This window comes from Harpia harpyja, chromosome 8, assembly GCF_026419915.1.
Source record: "Harpia harpyja isolate bHarHar1 chromosome 8, bHarHar1 primary haplotype, whole genome shotgun sequence".
NCBI lineage: Eukaryota > Metazoa > Chordata > Aves > Accipitriformes > Accipitridae > Harpia > Harpia harpyja.
In genome coordinates, this window is record NC_068947.1 from 39,800,001 (window position 1) to 39,816,822 (window position 16,822).

The 16,822-nt window shown below is 38.0% G+C and overlaps 1 protein-coding gene across 2 annotated transcripts in view; it reads right to left on the reverse strand.

The window, feature by feature from the left end:
• Nucleotides 1-16,822, reverse strand: part of EPHA3 (EPH receptor A3) — a 235,450-nt gene that overhangs the window by 154,246 nt on the left and 64,382 nt on the right. For both annotated transcript variants that reach the window (XM_052794544.1, XM_052794543.1), the window contains exon 3: nucleotides 2,530-3,190. In XM_052794544.1, coding sequence (XP_052650504.1) covers nucleotides 2,530-3,190 — 661 coding nt within the window. The remainder of the gene's footprint in view (nucleotides 1-2,529; nucleotides 3,191-16,822) is intronic.

Consider the following 16,822-nt stretch of genomic DNA (forward strand, 5'->3'; position numbering starts at 1 on the left):
AAAGGGAAGCAGTTGTGGAAAATGGTACCATTTGTGTTATTTGAGGGAATAGCTGTGCCTTAATATTTTTCCAAGTACCAAGAAAAGCTGTTCTGAATGAAATTTAAATAGGCTGATCGAGTAACATGAAGGTCCTTCCTTTTAATCATCAGCAATAATATCCTGCTAATGCAAAATGACACTGTTTCCAAAAACAGCATTACGGAAACAAACAAACAAAATCAGAAACAGTCTGAATGTAGGATCAAGTAGTGACAGACACTAAGTTGCTGAATGTTTTCAACTACTGGGAAGACAATAATTTCTATTACTTATTACTCTTTCAAACTTCAACTGAAACATTTTTTTTTTCCTAAATTATGCTTTCATTCCAGCCCATGCCTGTAACACCATTTTGGATCTTCTTCAGACTCTACAATCCTGACCCTACTGCCCTTTTGTTGACAAAAAAACCAAACCAAAAAACCCTTAAAACCCAACACCCTAAAAGAAGGAGCAAGAGAAGGAGAGAAAAATAAGAAAGGAAAGGTGCAGGAGCAGCCTTGAGCCTAAGGTCAAAACTGAACTCTTTTTCCAAGCTTTCCAACTCCTGCTGAGTCACCAATGCCAACAAATGGGAGGTTTTGAATTACTGACAGCTTTTAGAGTGCCACTTCCATCACCACACTGAAAATATTTGATAAATATGACTTCCAATAAAAGTTAGTAGAACATTATATGTTAAATCAGAATAAACCAGAAGAACCTGTCATTATTGTTAATGGTTTCATCATATATCACTCCCTTGATCAACAGTTGGTGAGGAAGTCAAGAAAGAAAAAAAAAAGGGGGGGGTTGGGGGGGGGAGAAGGAAAAAGACAGTAGTCCTGAGGTCTGATTTTATGCCTTCCAAATCATGTATGATATACTCACACATGGATGTGAACTCACTCCTAATCTCTGCAGAACTCAGTAGGAGCTGCCTTGCCCACCCCAAGCATTTGAGAACCTGTTTTTAATAAAACTAAATTGTTTTATTTTACTTTATTTAGCTCACCCTTTGCTCAGTTGTAGTCTGACACTTTCTGGAGTGATTGTATTTTGTGCTCGTGTGTAATTGAAATTCTAAACCAACAGCTATATACATATAGCTATATGACTATATACAGTGGTTAGAGTACCACTAACATTTTAGCATTTTTAAGTGTAGCTATAGGAGGCCCTTGATAAAGCATTTCTGAATAATAAAATATCCTCTCCTGGATTCAGCTCTTAACAGAAGAGTTTAACTTGGTTTTCTTAATATGGGTATCTAACTGCAGAAAAGCATACTCAAAAGACTCAGCTCCCCAGTTTGACGGCAAGACCAATTTAAAATCTACTTAAAAGCAAAACCAAACAAAACACACTCTTACTCCTTTCTTCCCACACCTCCCTGGCATTTTCTGAGAAAAAGTCACCTTAATTATAGCAACAGTTTTCACAACTACCTGGCTATGGTTTTGTGGGCTCTGGTTTGGTGGGCTCCTAGTAGCTCTCCAGGACTTACTTGTTTGCCATAAAGGTTGCTGTAGGACTGTTGAAAAAGGAATAGGTGCTCTCTCAACCAGGTTCAGAATACTTTAAATTTCTGTTCTTATGGCTGCATCCATATGTGCATGTACACAAACACACACCCCACAGTAAATATCTCAGATACTACTCCTTCCATCCATGGTATTTCTAGGTATTACTGTTTAACTTTTACTTATTTATTTAATGGAAGACCCTTTGCCACAGCCAGCACCCTTTAAGGCACTCTGTGAAAAGAGGTTTAAGATTCAATTAACACAAAACTTCAAAATGTACTTTTATAAAAAGCAAAATGTAAAACACCATCATTTTGGTTGATATTAAAATTAGGTAAATATAATATGCATTTCTCTAATGTTTAAAAGACCATTTCTGGAAAAACTCAAAATCCCTCATGTAGTCTTGTTCTTGGGAGCATTCACATAACCACAGTTTGCAGAAACCAAAAGTTTGGAGAAAATTATTTTGAGTTAAATACAAGAATATTCATGAAAATGCAATTTTGAAGTTCAAATTTAATTTTCCAAATGTATCTGCATTTAGGTATTATGCTACCCGAAACAATGCTAACTTTTTTTTTCTGACAAATCCCAATTAATCAACACAGCTCAGTAGCAAAAATTATACAACAAGCCACAAAGTTAAAAAAAACACACAAAAAAATCAAATATTTTGACACAAACAATGCATTTGATAAAACTATAATCTACTGAAAGGAAGTCCAAGAGTGGTAAGAAAGGCTAGATTTGCTACACACTGTATTAACTAAAAATCAGTTGTGGACCCTTATCAAATTTTTTTTTAGGAAATTACATTATTTACACAAATTAAATAAACCCCATTTTCATGGCGATTTTATGGATTAATTTATTTCTCTCAAGAATTTGGGGAAAATTAACGCCACCCAATACAAAGAGTAGGGACATAAAGTGAAGCCCCTATTAATAATTGAACTATGAACATGGAGGGCATTGTTACCTTGGCACGCAAAGCCTCTTTCTTCATAGCCAGCATTACACAAGCACTTCCCTATGGGCACTAGCCATTCTCCTTCTGTACTGCAATACATCTTGGGTGGCTCTTCCTCCTTGGAATGATTGACACAAGAACCCCGCACCTCCACCAGTGACTGAGAGTCCATGGGTACTGTATCTGGAAACATGGCGAGGTTCTTGACAGTGAAAGGGCACTTTTTGAAGTACACTCGCACCGAGACTAAGGCAACACACGCACCTACATCTTGAAAAGCCAAGTAAAAGCCTTTCCTGCTGACAGGCCCCACCTCACGGACTTCTGTATTCAGCTTGAGAATTCGGTCCCCAAGATCCATTTGGGTGAAGCTCTCATCAGCCGCAATGGTGTCGATCTTTGTAAACTGATGCTCTCTGAACTTTACCAAATGGTCATCATCAGACTCCATATAATACAGATTGAAGGTCTCTTTGCAAGTGCCCAGAACTAGAGGGATACTATTACAGTCCCTCAAGGTAAACTTGAGCTCCACATATATCTTCTGAGCTGAATTGCGTGGAATCCAGTTTGTTCGCAGCCAATTGTTTTGACTGTGATCCATCACATTGCACACTTGGTAAGTTCTGATTGGAGTATAATGCTCATCAACACCACTAATCTCTTCCCACTGGAAAAAAAAAAAAAAAAAGAAAAAAAAGAAAAAAGAAAAAGGGAAATATTATAAAATTAATGACTACACTAATACAAATCACATTTAGAAACAAAAGCTGTGAAAAAGCAAAAATCACTTTGCTTGGACATCACTATAAAATAGACAATAAAGTCTGGTCGATCTTGTACTTACTTTTTTCTTATAAAAACATATAAACATCTTAAACGAACACAGAATTCACCATTATGAAGTCAGGTTTTACCAAGTTATTTCAAGGTGGCATGAAAGAAATGCTACAGCTGTTTTGCATTATTAAAAACCTCTAGTTTCTTAAACTATATGCAGTGCTGTCCTTCCAATCGTGATCCCAACATGTCTTTACTACAACCACACTCACCTCAAACAGAAGAGGTTTGCTAGGACAACACCACATTTTCACTGTTGGAATCAAGTTGTATTTCAAAGATTAAACAAGATTTAAAGTCTTACAAACAAAAGCCAATGGCTCCCACTGAAATTCCATACAGTCATAATAAAATGTTACAGTTTTAAATTTATTCAAAGTATGACAATTGATTTTGCTTGGGATATATGTCCTGTGGACAAACAGTCAACCTTAGCCTAGTTCCAGAGTTATTAAAAATTACTTGCCAACTTACCATAAGTATCTTGGTTACTTAATTCTTCTGTGGACTATATAGGCTATGATGCTAAAATGGTTTTTGAAGAATACATAGTCGTCATTTGTTTTTACATCAGTCATCAGCTGACAAACTTACTTGACCCAGAGAGGGAAGGAAAGGGTTTCCTATTTGTGAATTACTCATGTACCAGGCCTGCCTGATTTCTGAAGTCACACTTACCCAAGAGGAATATTTACCAAATCACAGGAAAAAAGAAATACTACAGGGGTACTTAAAGTAAATATTTAATGTTAGCCATTTACCATACACATCTAAGTGACTTAAGATGCATCTTTCTTGGCTTTCTCCCTGAATGGATGACTAGGACCAATTTTTTTTTTTTTTTTAAGTTCATCATTCTTCAGCTTTTATCCACACAAAAACTGCAGCTGTTCTATATTCCGAGTCTTAAGATACCAAATAAAGAGCCTCACCACCAAAGCGCTAGAATTAAAACTCATTACAGTGAACAATGCCTGTTAGAGAATCACACCACCGCTGAAGTTGAAAGAAACCCTTCCAGACCTTCTAGCCCAACCCTCTGCTCATGCAGGGTCAGCCAGAGCAAGTTGCTCAGGATCCTGTCCAGTCAGGCTTTGGAATATCTCCAAGGATGGAGACTTCACAGCCTCTCTGGGCAGCCTGTGCCAGTGTTTGATTGTACTCTGAGTAAAAAGGTTGGTCCTTACATTTAAATGGAACTTCCTGTATTTCTGATTGTATCCATTGCCTCTTGGCCTTTCATGAGCCACCAGAGAGGAGTCTGGCTCCATATTCTCTATACCCTGCCATCACGCATTTATATGCACTGGTAAGATACACCTGAGCCTTATCACCTTCTGTTCTATGCTTCAAAGTTAATTAGGCAAACAAAAGAGGTAAACTCCTATCGTGATAATAAAGCGCATATTAATAAGCATACGGTAGTACAGAGGCAACAGAAATCCTTGCTTTGCTGTCACCCACATACACAGCCTCTGCAAAAAACACAAATGCTGCCCCATGCAACCAGACGCAGCACAGCTGGGGAGCAGTAGAGCTTCAAACAGAGCTGCTGCATGGTACAAAAACTGGAGAAGTAGACAGAATTAAGTATGTTGTGAGAAATCACTGCCACTTTTGGGGGAGGGAGACAAAGAAGAACCAGAAAAACATTTTCCCTCAAAAATCAAGTCACACGAATGTTATATGTAAGATCTCAGTCTAACAATTACTCATTTTACATAAGCACCTTTTGCTGCAGGACCTTAATGTACTGCAGAGCGAACATTAGGAGAGGAAAGTACTCTTCCCATTGTACCAACCAAGAAACTGAGGTGCAGAAGTGTCAACTGTCTTTACAGTTTCTTGGTTTTACAATACATGCATCACACACACATAAAAAGAAAGAAAAGGAAAAAAAAAAAAAAGTGACCACATCAGAGTAACATCTGAGAGTTCTCAGTCCCAGCCCACTGACTTAAGGAAGCTTTGGTATGACTAAGACCTGGTCTGCACAATGAAATTGTCCACACACCACTGAAGATGTGATTTTAAATCATGTTATTAAACCAGTAGATAAAAGCAGTATAAATACTCTTCCTTTAATTGAAACAAAGTTTATTTTAGTTCACTTTACAGATCTGACTACACACAAGTTTTATCTCTTCCTGACTAGTTCAACAGAGTTAAAAACACAATGTTGGATGTACATACAGCAGCTGAAATGCTGCAGCAAGCCATAACATGCTACACTGCCAAAGAAAGCTAGCAGTACAGGGAGTTCCAGAGTCAAAGGTACTACGCCAGTCCTCACGGCCACTTGAGAGCTGGGTGCCACGTGGCAGCCCATCATACAAGGACGAGCTCTTGCCTGCATAAGAGGCAGCTGGACCTTGGCTCCCAGCCTCTGCCAAGTTCCCAAAACTGAGTGGAGGGCCCTCATCTGACAGCTGTCCTGGTACAAGTACAGCCCCTGAGCCAATAATCTAGTCCTGCTGCAAAAAGCCATTCAGATGTTGTAATTGCCTCCCCATGAAGCTAGATGTACCTATTTAACTACAGGTCTTACCTGGACAAATAAAAATTCAGTTACAACAACTGGATGAAACTAGGTAAGACTATGTAATGAAACATCATTTTATGGACATTTAAAGCAGCTCACACTAATTCATACGTGATCTACTGATTATCTCTTTCATACGATTTCTAATCAGTTCAACATATCTTACATGTCCAGTGGGAGACAGAAACAAAACCAGGAACTTGCAGAATTTAAAACATCTCCACAGCAGATGCTATTTTCTGAACAAGTCTCCTTGCAATTTTTTTTTCAGAACTTTCTTATCCAACATGGTTACACAGACGGTTGAATGTAGATGTATGAACTGCATGATAAAGGTAGCACCACTGCTATGTTCTTCACCTAGAAGTTACAACGTGCAATTATCACTTCACTGATTTGCAATGAAGACCAAATTGCTTGGAAACAATTGTAGGCCATGTTAGTCCACTTATATAAGCAACAAAATTTCAAATCTCTCATTTAATGCTGAACCATTGCTGAATGGAAGTACCAGTCTCACGCCGGGTGCTAACTTGACCAAAATACTTTAACTGTTATAAAATTATAGAGATTGCAGCTATCACTTTAGAAAGAGTTAAGGTGAAATAAGTCACTGAAACTACAGGAAGAGTGTCCAAATCAGAACATGTACCAGATTAAAGTAGATTTGTGACTTCAATAATTATTATGATCAAACTAGAAAACAAGCAGTACATTTGATTGCTCCTACGTTGCAACTTTTCCCAGTAAGCTATCATACTGCCATCCCCAAGTGAACTTAATTCAAAACAGATTATCAAGAACATCAAGACAATTTCCCTTCCACAACCCATGATTTTTTTCTATTAAGTGAGGTTTCTCAAACACCTATATTTGTATTGTTTTAATTTTTATTTCTGTACTCGTCATTCATTGTTCAACTTGCTCTGTAAAGTTACAAGTTACAAAATTACTGACTTTAAAAAAGAGAGAGAGAGAGATTCTTATTCCAGGGATGGAATTAAGGAGACAAAAACATAAAATGCATGTTAGTTAATAAAATATTGAATGTTTTCTTATTTAATCACTATTGTCAATTGCTCCTGTGTTGATTTCAGGGGCTTAAATGAAGGCAAGCAGTCTTTCACTGTAAATCCTTAAATATTACATTCATGGGGCATCCTACAATATAGGTCTTTTGAGGCATCATTTAGAAGGACTTCTCAGCCCAAACCTGTTCTGAACACACCTAATCAAAAAGTTCCACATTGTTTTACTACTGCAAAATGCTAAACTTATGCCCACTTCAGACCAAGGGGAGACTATGCACATCCTCTTTAATGCAAAGTCATGCTGGTTTAGCATCTCTTGTTCTTTTCCCAATATTGCTCTTGTAGAGCCACCTCCCCCTTAAGCTGCACTTGAGCTCCACTGCTGTTAGAACAAAGCATCAGACAGTACGCAAATAAGACTATGCCTCTCACAGCATTTCTTTTCAGCACTAAAAATATATTATCATTACATAGAGGATAAAAATCAATAAGCAAACAAATCTGTAGTAGTTGAGAATGTATACTTTGGCTTTATAGAGAGCTGTTGTCATGAAAACATGCTGGCTATTAAGAGACTAAGTGGCAATAGGAAGCAAACCTCCTGTGCGGCATCGCCACACAGCCTATTCAGCATTACAGTAGTCAGTGCAGTTTTACTTTGTACAGGCATCATTCTGACTTACATTCCCAAACAGCTAGCTGCAATAACAGAACAACAAAGTAGGAGTTAAAAGGTAAAGGAAGAGTCATATAAACAGGAATAAGTATGGGATAAAGTTTATTTTCTAATCTTAGAGAAAAGCAGAGTGTAAAAAACCTGAGATATTCCTTATAATAGAAGACATAGATATTCCTTCCAACAAAAGCTACAGAAAAGGTGCCCTGGCTGTAGGGAACAAAAGAGATGCACAGAGATGAGAAAAAGAATTAGAAACAAAAAGTATCTCAGGTATTTTAAACACGAGGAAAATTCTGATCTGCAGGGAGGTGGGTGGCAAATCAGCTAAAAGAAGAGTCCAGATTACTATGTTGTAATTCAAATGAGTCTTTGTATCTTAGGGTACAGAAAGAAAAGAACGGCATTCTGACTATGTAGGAACCTGGCCAGCTAGGGCTCGAACAGGTCAAAAGGCAGTTAGCTATAATAAAGAGGAAGAGACTGAAAAGTCATGAAGAGGAATTCAACCAAAATGGAAATGAGACAATGAAATGCAAAAGGAGAATAATGCAACAGAGATATAAGACACACTGAAAGAAAACTTCAGATGTAAGGCAGATATTTACTCTGTGTAGGGCAACTCGATGGCAGAAAGGGACATGCTTCTTTTCACCTTATGCATTGAGTCCAGTCTGCTGCAGTCTCGGCTTCCCCTCGTCCCACCTTCAGCTTCCCAGGACTATTCCCATCCCACGGAAAACTAGAATTGGGTGGGGGGCTCATTTCTATTGAATCAACTCTCCTAAACAGTACATCATGTAACCATGCAACCACTAGTATTTCTGCAGGAACAAGAATGTAATGCAAGGGGCAAGAAAGCATCCAGCAAGAAAGTATGGCCACCCAAACTTAGTTACCATGGAAACCCACCTGGAACTCAAAAAAGAGATACATTCGTTTCTGAGGATACTGCATTTTTCCATACAAAATTTCATCTTGTTGAGGCTTTGCTAAGAGAAAATAAGAACAGTTTACATTTTTGTCCTCCACATAGATGGAAAAGATAAACCAGAAGGTATCAGAGGAATAAGCAGAAAGATGAAGGAGAAGCTGTCACAGAGACAGATGGACTGCACAGCAGTGACAGTAGAGAAACACTGGAGAGAATTTGGGCACAGGCACTCCTAACTCCCAGGAGTTAGGAGAGACCTAGAGAAGGTTACCTGAGCCAGGAAGGAAGAAACTGGCACTGTAATATTGAGGAGGAAGGGTGTTGGTGGGAGTTAGGCTGAGAACTTAAAAGAAAATCTGTTGAGATGCTGGCAGAAGGACTGTATGAAGGATCTGTACTTACACCATGTAAATCAGACACTGGTGGGACTCAAACCTAATTCTCACCTCAATTACATGCAATTACTTGGGTAACTCTGGTCCATGGGACATTACACTTCAAAGGTGTCCCAACTGGCATTTCTTTCTTTCAGCACTGTGCAGCTACGGAACGAATGGATATTTATCAGTCCTGACTAGAAATTAATAGCTGGGTTCTAAATACTGGAAGAATGAAGTGACAGGACTATCTTCCAAGCAGTCCAACAGGGATGATAAATCCAAATTTTTCTATGAAAGAGATTTATAAAATTGTGTCAGGGATTTTATGACAGCATGATGGGGGAGCTGGAAATATGAGGCTGTGATATGAGGCTTTGGGTGCTGGATTTGTTGCTATTGTCAAGAGAGAAGGAGCAGAGGTGTGACACCATTTCTGAATTCACATTATTACACAGGACTTACATCATATTACTCTAATGCCTTCAGGAACCTTCAACACTTTTGAAACACGTCCAGGAGAAGTGCCATAGCACCACTCCCTCCCCACAGCATGTAATCTGGCTTTTGGAAAGTGTTCTTTTGTTTGCTTCTCATTTTTTAAATCTTCTTTGGATACTGTTAATGGCAGGAAATAAGACAGTGCTTTCAGTGGTATAGAAAAATCTCTGAGATCCCCAGTGAGAGGGTCTAACTCATACGCTCCAGTCACACCGAGTGGCAAAGTTAGGACAGAAAGGATTGTCTTTTCTAGAACATATCTAGCAGAGTGTGCTGGACTTCTGGCTTCGGTTTTTTTCTTCCATTTTCTTTACAAAAGGGAACATACAGAACTGAATGTAGGCCATTTCCATTTAGCGAGCAGTCTCACTAAAAAGTTCCCTCTCAATGTGGGAATCTAGGACATGAGCGATGTCCTCAATTCTTTCATGCTTCCTGTGGCATACCTCAGTTTTTGTGGCTTTTTGTTCTTCATATCAAAAATCTTAATTTTACATTAAGAAATTGAAGGCTTTACAATCCAACACATATGCAACTGCATGATTCCAATAAGCTACATGTTATCTTTCACTGTTACATTGCTATAAAACTCCTAAACTATAAAACACCTACTAAAAATGGAGTTTGATAATATTTTAAGGCCCCTATGGAACTCAGGCAGCTAACTCCCTGAGACTCCATTGACAATCTCAGGCAACAGTCTAACAACATTTATTTACAATTTTATTTTCCTTTAAGACATTTGGTATGATAGTGTATTTGGTATGATTTGGTATAAGCATCATTTCAGGTAATGTCCAACTGTCCTTTAACAAAAATTAGTAATTCTAATAGTGGCTAGATGGAACATACCTTAAACTACATAACCACTGTGCATGCTAGAACACAGATGGGGAATACAGTGCTGAGAAATCAGAAGAAAAATAGTAACTGAATGAAATGACTGAAACCTCACAAACACATCTGCATGTGCTAGGATGTCCTACCCTTGTTGAGAAGAGCAGTCAAATCATTGCTTATTTCTAAACTAAGTTAAAAAAATTATTTCTTTTTTTTTTGTCAGGGTAATTGCTTTTCATTATCTGTGAGGCGTTCACATAAGCCTCTACATAACAACCATTCAAATTCTACCTGAAAAACACTTTTTGTTCTAATACTGAAAACTGACCCTGCTCTCATCTACCGGCTCTTAGTATTCAGTACAGCTTTTCAGCCAGCAAAAAGAAATCACCTTTATTATGCCTTGCTGAGCAATGACAAAAAAGTATGCATTCCTGTGTATGCACACTTTCTGCCTTCTGCTATTTATTCAAGCAATTCCCTTCCCAAACAAAAAGATCATTATGATAGGAAACTCACATTTCAGATAGCCAGTGCATGCAACTTTTCAACATTTCACTGACAGAATACCAACTGACTAACAATTTATTTTATTTTTTTTTCCCCCTCCCTTGGTTGCCAGGTAATTACAATAAAAAAAGGTAAACAAACAAGCCATGCCATGAGCAACAGAATTCATGAAGCCTGGTTTCCTATAAATCTGTCTCTCACGCCTGGTCTCCAACATGGACTTTGATGTCTAATAAAAGGTGAGCGCAAACAAGTGTCTTCCTCATTGGGAGCATTAATGTTACCTCTGTCTCTCTCCCTCCTCCTCTCCTCCTATTGCTTATTTTCATAAAGCTTGTAGGGACTTAAGCCTTTGGAGACAACTGCTCCTCTGTGAAACTGTTAAAATTCACCTCTGAGTTCAAAACCTATTAAGTGGGATCTTCCTTTCCCTTGCATATATATACACACACTTAAGAGCATACATGTCTGTAGTTTCCATTTTCTCCAGAGATCATGCTAAAAAGAGGGCAATGGCTTCACATACACACCAAGCATAGTATTTAAAACTGCTAAGATTAGTGTAGACACTATGCATTTCTATTGAGGTTTTAATAGAAAAAAAAAAAATCTATATTTGCATGCAGAAAATCAAAATAGCCAAAATGTTCTATTATGAGCTTAAAGTTAGGCATATAAGGGTTTTATGCAGCACTTGAAAAATGGTGAAATATTCCAAAGCTGCATAATACACGTTCAATTCCTATAAGTACTGAGATCACTGATCAGCAGGCACTTGAGATATTACTCTATATTATACTAATACCATTTAGAATTATTGTTTTCCTCAGTACTTTTATATGAAATTTTTTAATGAAAGGAAAAAAGTTACAGCTGGCAATTCAGTAGAAGTCCTGAGTATGAGCATAAAGTAGACAATCCCGGTGAAATGTTCACTCCATTGGAAATAAGAGATTGACATAAAAAAGAAGTATTTGACATTTTTTCCCCAGTTTTTCCAGAATGATATTTCTTTGTGCCAGAATTGTATAAACTTCAGTTAATTTTCTTATTTTGGAAAATGGAAGTGCCCCCAGCAAACATTCTTAACCAAAGAAATTCAGTTCCAATGACATCCTTGCCAAGTTGATATTACAACAAATAGTTTCATATTTTTGTTGCTGTAATAGTTAAGCATCCTTCAGCATTACACAATGCTCTCTGCTATTTACCTTAAGTGTGGGAAATTAATCCTCACCAATATAAAACTTTAATTTACTTTTTGGTGTATATCTGACACTTGCCTAAGAACCCTTGATCTTGTTCTCAAGGGACATGGGCCATTAACTTTAATAAGAGCATGAGCATAGCCTGAGTTGAAATGTTGAAATAAACCCCCATCTTTTTTATTTGAAATAAAACACCCATAGAGGGTGTTGCCCTCTATGTCAGTGACCAGCTGGAGTGCATGGAGCTCCACCTGGGGATGGCTGAGGAGCTGACTGAGAGCTTATGGGTCAGGATTAAAGGGAGGGCAGGGACAGGTGACATTCTAGTGGGGGTCTGCCACGGGCCACCCGACCAGGAAGGCCAGGTGGATGAGACCCTCTATAGACAGATAGAAGCAGCCTCACATTCACAAGCCCTGGTCCTCATGGGGGACTTCCAACCACCCCAATATCTGTTGAGGGGACAATACAGCAGGGCATAAGCAATCCAGGAGGTTCCTGAAATGCGTTGATGACAACCTCCTTCCAAGGGATAGAGGAGCCAACGAGGAGAGGTGCTATGCTGGACCTTGTGCTCACCAACAAGGAGGGGTTGGTGGGGAATGTGAAGCTCAAGGGCAGCCTTGGCTGCAGTGACCATGAAATGGTGGAGTTCAAGATCCTTAGGGCAACGAGGAGGGTGCATAGCAAGCTCGCTACCCTGGACTTCAGGAGAGCAGACTTCAGACTCTTCAGGGATCTGCTTGGTAGAGTACGATAGGGTACAGCCCTGGAGGGAAGAGGGGCCCAAGAAAGCTGGTTAATATTCAAGGGTCACCTCCTTCAGTTATCTAAATAATATTTGTATTGTTTTTTTTTAAAAAAAAAAACCTTTGCATAAGAGAATTTGACCTAAAAATTTTCCAGTATGATAATAGGGAATTATATCATAATTAAACATACATATATTTCAGTCTAACACTTTCTTTCTCTCACACTGTCCAATATTTCAAACATTTCCATCATGCTGAAGCACACATTTGGGAAACAGGTTGCAGGATTTAAGTCAAGATGAGTATCTTTGATGCCTCCTTTGTTTTAGTATTTAGATCTTCTGTTGACTTTTTTACTGTAACGTTAAATATGTCCAAATTCAGATCAGTAAGAGAATCAAGCTTTCACATATGTTGAACATGATTCTAATGTATCCTACTCAACTTCATAGCCAATACACAAAGTATTTTTTCAATTACTTGAAAGTAAAAATGTATTCAAGGAGAGATTTCTATAAACAACAGCCAAAATTCTGAGGAGTAGTGAGGAAATCAAACAGCCAACAAAATTAGCACACATTTTAGGACAGCTTGAGACTAGGTATAAAATAATTAAAATCTAAAAGAAAAGTGGAACCTTCCCACATACTATATAAAAGTTTAATAAAATAGTAACAGGATGCAAGAGCTCTGAAAGCTTGTTATCAACAAAAACCCTGTAATGACTGTATCATAGAAGAATGCATTTCAGACCAGCTCATCAATATGAAAACACCTTCCTCATAACATGGCCAAAGGTGCTGATGCAAGGCCCATAAATATGAATCAGCTGAGATCAGAGGACAGAAAATGATCTGATTTGGGAGTTTAAGAAATTTAGGAAGTACCATGAAAATTTTCTTATGTTTGGCTTTCAAAAGCCAATGAAACTACCTGCTGGTACTGCATCTCCCCCAGTTTTTTTTTTTGTTTGTTTGGTTTTTTTTTTAAGCTGCAAATGAAGGAAGAGGAAGTTGCATTGCAAGAGTTTTCCAATTAAGTTAGACACACAGTGAAACTATCACTGCCATCTCAGAAACCCTTCTACGACACAGACTTTGGTATACTTTTTCCTAATGCTGTTTTACTAGTCTATGATTTCACACCAACCAGTCCTAACTGTTAAAAGAAAAAGCTCTACTGTGACAGAAAATAAACAAATTAGAATGAAAGACTGAAAGGAGGACATATTGGTATAAAATTACACACAACAATATTCAGTCTAACATCCCCCTAGTATTACCACTCTGTTCTCCTTCTCTGTTCAGTTATCCACTGAAGTCTTCACAGTTGTGGGAGCAGCAGATGAAACAAAAACCTGACAGCATATCGCTGTATTCAGGAGACTTTGTTCAGAGCCTCAACCTAAAAGTTGGGTTTTCTTCATAACCAAGCAAAACAGTTTCAGAATTACAACAAAGGTAAAATCTTAATTTCTTGTCTGATGAGAGTTCAGGTGAAATGAGAAACTCATTAAGAGTATCCAGATATTAAATTTGGTGAACAGATATAGCATTTTGCCATATAACGCATAGCTGCAAATTTACCCTAAATAATCCAAAACAAGCAGATCTAATGGAAAATTCTTATCTAACCTTTTGCCTGTTTTGTTTTTTTCATGTTTTCTTCTTTCACTATAACCAAAGCCAAAACAGTGAAACTCAGAAAAAAGGGGAAATTATTATTTACCTTTTTTAAAGAAAAGCAAGTCCACTCTTATCCTCCCCACAAGAACATGCAGTTCCTGGCACATGACCTGACAGGGGACTGGAGAGAAACCGTGTCCCATGATGTGACCAAAGAATCACAGCCTGGTCAGAAAAATAAGACCAGACGTGGAGGAAGGTGGAAAGGACAGGAACCTCCTCCCTCTACCTACTACAGATGCATCATCCTCTGCTACCTACAGCACAATATATATTGCCACAGTGATCTGAATATCTTTCAAAGTAAATAAACTTCATTTCACCAAGGCATAACAAATACATACATAATTTAACATAAATCTTGACCCTCTTTCTCACTCAAAACAAAAACACCAAAAGTGTTAGATGCACTAATGCCTCCTAGTTTTTAAAGAACTTTAATCTGGGAAGTAAAATGACTGATTTAAACTGAGGGTTAAAAAAGTAAGTGCAACTGTGTTACAGGTACTAAGCACACATAAACACAAAATATTTGAGAAAGCAAGAGTACACACCTCATCATGGGAATACTAGAGTAATAATCAAACCAAACTGCAGAAAGATAAGTAAAGCCATCTTTTTTCCTCATCTCTAATTGCTAGACAGCTAAGTACCTCATCATCAAACTTGTAAGGACAGCTGATTCTCACCCTTCTGCAAGCAAAATCCTCTAAATCACAGTGAGGTAAAAAGGTCACTACAATGAGGAAAACATCTGACTTTCTAACAAGACATCTGAATCCAGCATTCAAATGCCCATTCAGAGCTTGGACAAGCAAAGCATTTACAGCTTTATTTTTGTCTAGGCTGCACGTCTCCTTGAGAAACAGGTTTCAATCTTATTTATCTCACAGGTTAAGCAGATTTTCTGGGAAGTTCTCAAAACAACAGTCCCCATGGTTGAAATCTGTACTGAACCACCATTCAAATAAAAGCACCTTTCATCCACGAGCATTGTACAAACTAGGTAAGATACAGCCTTTAAGTGTAGCTGTTTCAGAGATGGAAATAAGCAGCTGTTTAGCGCAATGGGTACTTCAGCAAGCAGAATTTTATCCAAGATGGAACTCACTGAAGACAGTGGATGTGGCAATCTGGTGAAAAATTGTGTCTTCAGTAATCGCAATTAGAGATTATTTCATACTTCATGTTAGATATAACACTTTGAGCTCTACGGCTCATAACAATAAGCTCCTGTTAAAATTTAATAATAACAGGAATAAAAAGCATCAGGTCCTCCAGCATTATCCTCTGCTTCACCTAAAGCACTACCTCTGGATGTAGCCAGACAAGTACTGTTGGCAAACCTTTACAAAGAAATGATCATGGCATAGTCATTCAAGAATGGAAAGAACCCAGTTCTTCTCCAAACTATTTGCTGGTTGAGTAAATCTGAAGGTAGCCCTTGTGCACATTTATGACTCAGTTTTCTAATACATAGAATAGGAACAAATTAATAGTGGGAAGATATATTTGTTACTATTTTAGTTATTATTTGGACTCTAACAAAGGGTCAATCATGCCTTCATAAAAAAAACCCAAACCATTAGCAAATGGTTTCAGAAGCAGCAGCAAGCAGAAATTTTTAAGCATGAAACCATTACTTAAGTAGGTAAACACCACCATAGTAGAGAAAGTGAAAAACATTTGTGGCACAGAAACACTTAAAAATTCACATTTGAAAAGCCTCTGCAGTTTGTTGCTTTGTATTTGCCAGCAAAACACATAAACACAAAAGTATTTACATCAAAATGCACATAACAGGTGCATAATATAGCGTTTCTGTGGTACAGTCAGTCTTTCAAAACAATGTATTTTTACGCAATGGCATTTCCTACAGAAATCCTAAACCACCCCATGTTCTCCTATTGTCATTAACGCAACACTGAATGTACAGTGAAATTCAGTAGTGTTGTGCTGAATGTAACTGTAAAAAGCACCAGCTGGCTGTATTAGAAATGGCATTCTTCCAGATCTCAAATGTCTTATTTATATACAATGGAATCCTGCCAGCTGTTTAATATTTAGGGCTAATAAATATATTGGCGGTACTACAGCACAAGGACAAGTAACACAAATACATACTTCCCAACAGAAAATCTGACTTGTTCTTAGATGATTAAACCAAAGATGGATGCAGAGTTCTGAGCAAATTTTACCTAGCTGTCTTTTTTCTTTAATGCAAACAATATTTGCTTGTTTTCTAAGTGCGAAACTGAACAGAAAAAAATACCAGGCATCGCTATGCCAGCTGCTCTGAGACCAACGTAGCCTTCAACCAGTGTTTTCCACAGACCATGAATAAAGAGAAATTGGCAAGGACAGTGTGCTGAGGTAGAGAGACAGGACACAGCACAGGTTTCCAGG